This window comes from Orycteropus afer, unplaced genomic scaffold (genome assembly GCF_000298275.1).
Source record: "Orycteropus afer afer isolate SDZICR_OR568_19922 unplaced genomic scaffold, OryAfe1.0 scaffold00361, whole genome shotgun sequence".
Taxonomy (NCBI): Eukaryota; Metazoa; Chordata; class Mammalia; order Tubulidentata; family Orycteropodidae; genus Orycteropus; species Orycteropus afer.
Window position 1 is genome coordinate 319,746 of NW_006921948.1, and position 3,852 is coordinate 323,597.

At 47.6% G+C, this 3,852-nt stretch overlaps 1 protein-coding gene across 1 annotated transcript; it reads left to right on the forward strand.

The window, feature by feature from the left end:
- Positions 1 to 2,092: 2,092 nt before the first annotated feature.
- Positions 2,093 to 3,274, forward strand: LOC103207278 (melanoma-associated antigen 10-like). Its single transcript, XM_042782536.1, has 2 exons — positions 2,093 to 2,202; positions 2,311 to 3,274. The coding sequence occupies exons 1-2, from the start codon at positions 2,093 to 2,095 to the stop codon at positions 3,272 to 3,274; spliced, it is 1,074 nt and encodes a 357-aa protein (XP_042638470.1).
- The last annotated feature ends 578 nt before the right edge of the window (positions 3,275 to 3,852 follow it).

A 3,852-nucleotide genomic window follows, 5' to 3' on the forward strand; every position in this document is an offset into this window, starting at 1 on the left:
GGTAGGTTTGAACTGCTGATCTCCCAGGTAGCAGTCAAGTGCCTTATCCACTATACCACCAGAGCTCCTTACCACAAAGAAAGGCATCCATAAAAGCTTGTGCTGCTGTCAGTGCTTGGTGGCACCCTCACAATATATTGAAGAGGTGGTGGCTTTGGGCTGAGGAACACATACTAGTCAATAGAAACAAGTGGGTACCAACCCTTTCAGGAGTAAATATGATGCCTTGAGAAAGATCGAAGGCATCTCCTCCAATCTCAGGTAGGTGGACAGTTCCCATTCTGCCTTGTCCTGGTTGTCAGCCCTGTTGTTGTTGTTGTTATGTGCCGTCGAGTCAAACCCGACTCATAGCGACCCCTCCTTGGGTTTCCGAGGCAGTATCACTACGGAAGTAGGATTGCCCAACCTTCCTTCCGAGGAGTGGCTGGTGGGTTTGAACCGCCAGCTGTCTGGTTAGCAGGCAAGTGTCTTAGCCACTATGCTACCAGAGCTCCCTAGGAGACACCAAATAAGGATGGCTGAATGTAGCACCACTTCATTTTTTATTCATGGTCTCAGGGTAGTGAAGACATTGGTCTGAGGATGCTACCTCAGATCAGCAAGGGTAAGAATCCCAGGCTCTACCAGCATGAAGATAAGAACCCTTGGTGAAGACTGAAGTCCCCTCTTACCTTAGAAAAGAAAGAACCCCACAGAGTTCAGGTGTCCCCTGTACTCAGCCATATGAAGGTACTTGTCATGGCGGCCAGTTGTAGCAAGATTTTAATTCCACCTTGGACAGGATAGGGCAAGTGTCTCAGGAAGTTGAAGGACTCAAGTTGAAGGACTCAAGGTGAGAATTGAAGGTACCCTTCCCACCATAGAAAAGAAAGGACCCAACAGAATCTAGGTATCTTTTGTTCTCAGCCCTGAGAGAACCTGGGCCGGGGTGGCTAGATGTGGTATATCTTCACTTCTGCCTTGGATAGAGTAGGGCTAGTGTACCAGGGAGGTTAGGTCTTGGTCTGAGGGAGTGAAGAGAAATCTGCAGGAGGATGTTGCAGACCTTGTAAGGAAAGAGGATGAATACCCTGAGGTAGAACTGAGAGTATTCCACACCACAAAACAGATGGGTACAGACATTGCTGTCTTATGTTCCATGAGCCCCTAGGACATGATGGCAGGATATAGTAAGTCCTTACTTCCTTCTTTGTTGTCTCATTGGGGTACAGTCTTGGTCTAAGGAGTGTAGCCTCAAATCAATAGAGAGCTGAGTACCAAGCCCTGCCAGCTATCATGGTGAGGACTGAGATAATTCCCTATTCCAGGAGAGTGGGACCCCCACAGGGTTCATCTAGCCCTTGCTGTCCCACCTGAGAGGCCATAGCAGGTGTGGACAGATGTGGTGCCCCCTTACCACCTCCTTGTTGGTATCAGGAATATGAGCTCTTGTTCTGATAATTTTGCCTCAGGTCAGCAGAAGCATGGGGCCCAGGCAATGTCAGGGGAAAGGTGAAGTCCCTGAATGAACACTGAGGGGACCACCCACACCTGAACAGTGGGATCCTCAGACAGTCTGGCTCTGAAGCTCCTGCAGCACGGGGAGCCACAGGCCTATAGTTGCAGTACCTCACAGCCTGAGGTACTCCCTCAATTCTCACAGGGGCCCAGGGAACCGGAGGTGAGGGCATTGGTTGCAAATTTCCTTAGGTTATCTGAGTAGAGGAGGCCTGGGCCCTGACAGGAGTCAAGGTGAGGATCCTTTATATTTACCAAAACCTGGCACCTGCCCCAGAACAGAGGGGATACCACAGCATCCAATCCCACCTGCCCTACTTTCAGCCCTGAAATCCTTGGGGTGCGTCAACAAGCTGCAACCTGAGGATCTTGTCCCACTTTTTCTTTCAGACTCTTCAGGGCCAAGTTGACCAGGAGGATAACACAGACAGGAGCCCTACAGGAAGACCCGTAAGTCATTCTTTATCAGAGCTGCCAAGGTTGAATTTCTTAGCTGAGGCCACTCACGCTCTCCCTCTCTTCACTAGGCCTGTGGATTCCCACCTCACACCATTCTGCTCTAACTTCTCCCTTCTGCCCCCAACCAAGAATCATTATGCCTCGTGCTCCAAAGCGTCGGCGCTACACACTTGAGCAAGACCTTCAGGCCCAAATTGAAGCACAGGCCCTAGTGAGTGCACAGGTTCCAGCAGCTGGGGAGGAGGATTCTCCTCTTCCTTCCCCCTTCAGCTCCTCCCTCTTCTCTGACTTTACCTGCACCCCCACTAATTCCCCATCCTCTTCCCCTAATATCTGCACCTTTGCTTCCTCTCCGTGCTCTTCATCTTCTTCCTTCCACTTTTCTTACCCCTGCACCTCCTCCTCATCCTCTCCTCTAAACCTGAGCACCTATGATGTAGAGGTAGAGGTGCCCGCTGCTATAACACTGAGCATCCCCTCGAGTCCTGTGAGATCCTTCTCCTCCACTTCACTGAGCGTCTTAGATGAAGACTCCAGCAGCCCAGAAGAGGGGGAAAGTCCAAGCACCTCACAGGCCTCAACAGGCACCGAGGCCTCACGCAGAGATCCCGTACAAGAGAAGGTGACCGATTTGATGCAGTTCCTGCTCCTCAAGTATCAACTGAGACAGCCCATCACCAAAGCTGAAATGCTGAATGTTATGATCAAGAGTTATGAGAACGAATTCCCTTTCATCTTTGAGAAAGCTTGTCAGTGCCTAGAGGTTTTCTTTGACATTAATGTGAAGGAAGTAGACCCCACCATTCATTCCTATGTCCTTGTCAACTCACTGGATCTCACCTATGATGAGGTAGTGATTAGTGGTCAAGGCATGCCCAAAAATGGTCTCCTGATAATTATCCTGGGTGTGATTTTCCTAGAGGGTAACTCCATCCCTGAGGAGGAGATATGGGAATTGCTGAATATTATGGGAATTTATGCTGGGAAGAAGCATGATATCTATGGGGAGCCCAGGCAGCTCATCACCAAAGATTGGGTACAGAAAAAGTACTTGGAGTACCGGCAGGTGCCTAGTAGTGATCCTGCCCGCTATGAATTCCTGTGGGGTCCAAGAGCCCATGCAGAAACTAGCAAGATGAAAGTCCTAGAATTTTTGGCCAGGCTCAATGGGACTGACGCCAGTTCCTTCTTAACCTGTTATGAGGAGGCTTTAAGAGATGAGGAGGAGAGAGTTCAAGCCAGAATTGCCCTCACAGGTAGTACTACTGATAGTGCCCAGTGCACAGTGATGGCCAGTAGCCTTTCCTGCCCCCAGTAAAGACTGGGGCACATTATTCATTCTGTTTGAAGAGGGAAGTCAGTGTTCTAGGTAGTGGAGGACCAGGGTGGAGCTAGGGGAACACAGTGTGTAACTATTCTTGTTTTCTTCTTCTGTGCGGATTGCATGGAGATGTATCTTTTGTTGTTATTTTTCAAATGCTGTTCCTTTTAATAGCACGTTTCAATAGTTCAGATTCTAAGTTTATGAATGACATTAGTAACCACATTGTTTAAGAGTAAAGAGTTATGCTATACTGTAAAACAAACTAAGAAAGTATCTTATTTTGTTGTGTTCTGTAACAAGATAATGTGGAAATGTAATAAAAATTTCTTTAGATATGTAAGCTTAGCAGTAAAGTGAAGAGGGGAAAATGGTTAATTTTGGATTTCCTTATTACTTTTAGACTATGATTCTGTAAAGATAAAGATACACTTGTATTTGCTTAGCTTATTTACAAATGTAAGAGAAGTTAAATCTTAATAAATGAAAGAACCTTCTCACTGGCTCATTTATTCCCCCAAAATAAATTCCCCCAAAATGAACTCAGCTCTTTGGAAGGCTCCGTTAGTGAGGGG

Bases quoted from the DNA above. Each gene is read 5' to 3' on its own strand.
- LOC103207278 (XM_042782536.1), top strand. From the start codon at position 2,093: ATGCCTCGTGCTCCAAAGCGTCGGCGCTACACACTTGAGCAAGACCTT. The intron at 2,203-2,310 runs TTCTCCTCTTCC...TGCTTCCTCTCC, and splicing joins CCAGCAGCTGGGGAGGAGGA to GTGCTCTTCATCTTCTTCCT.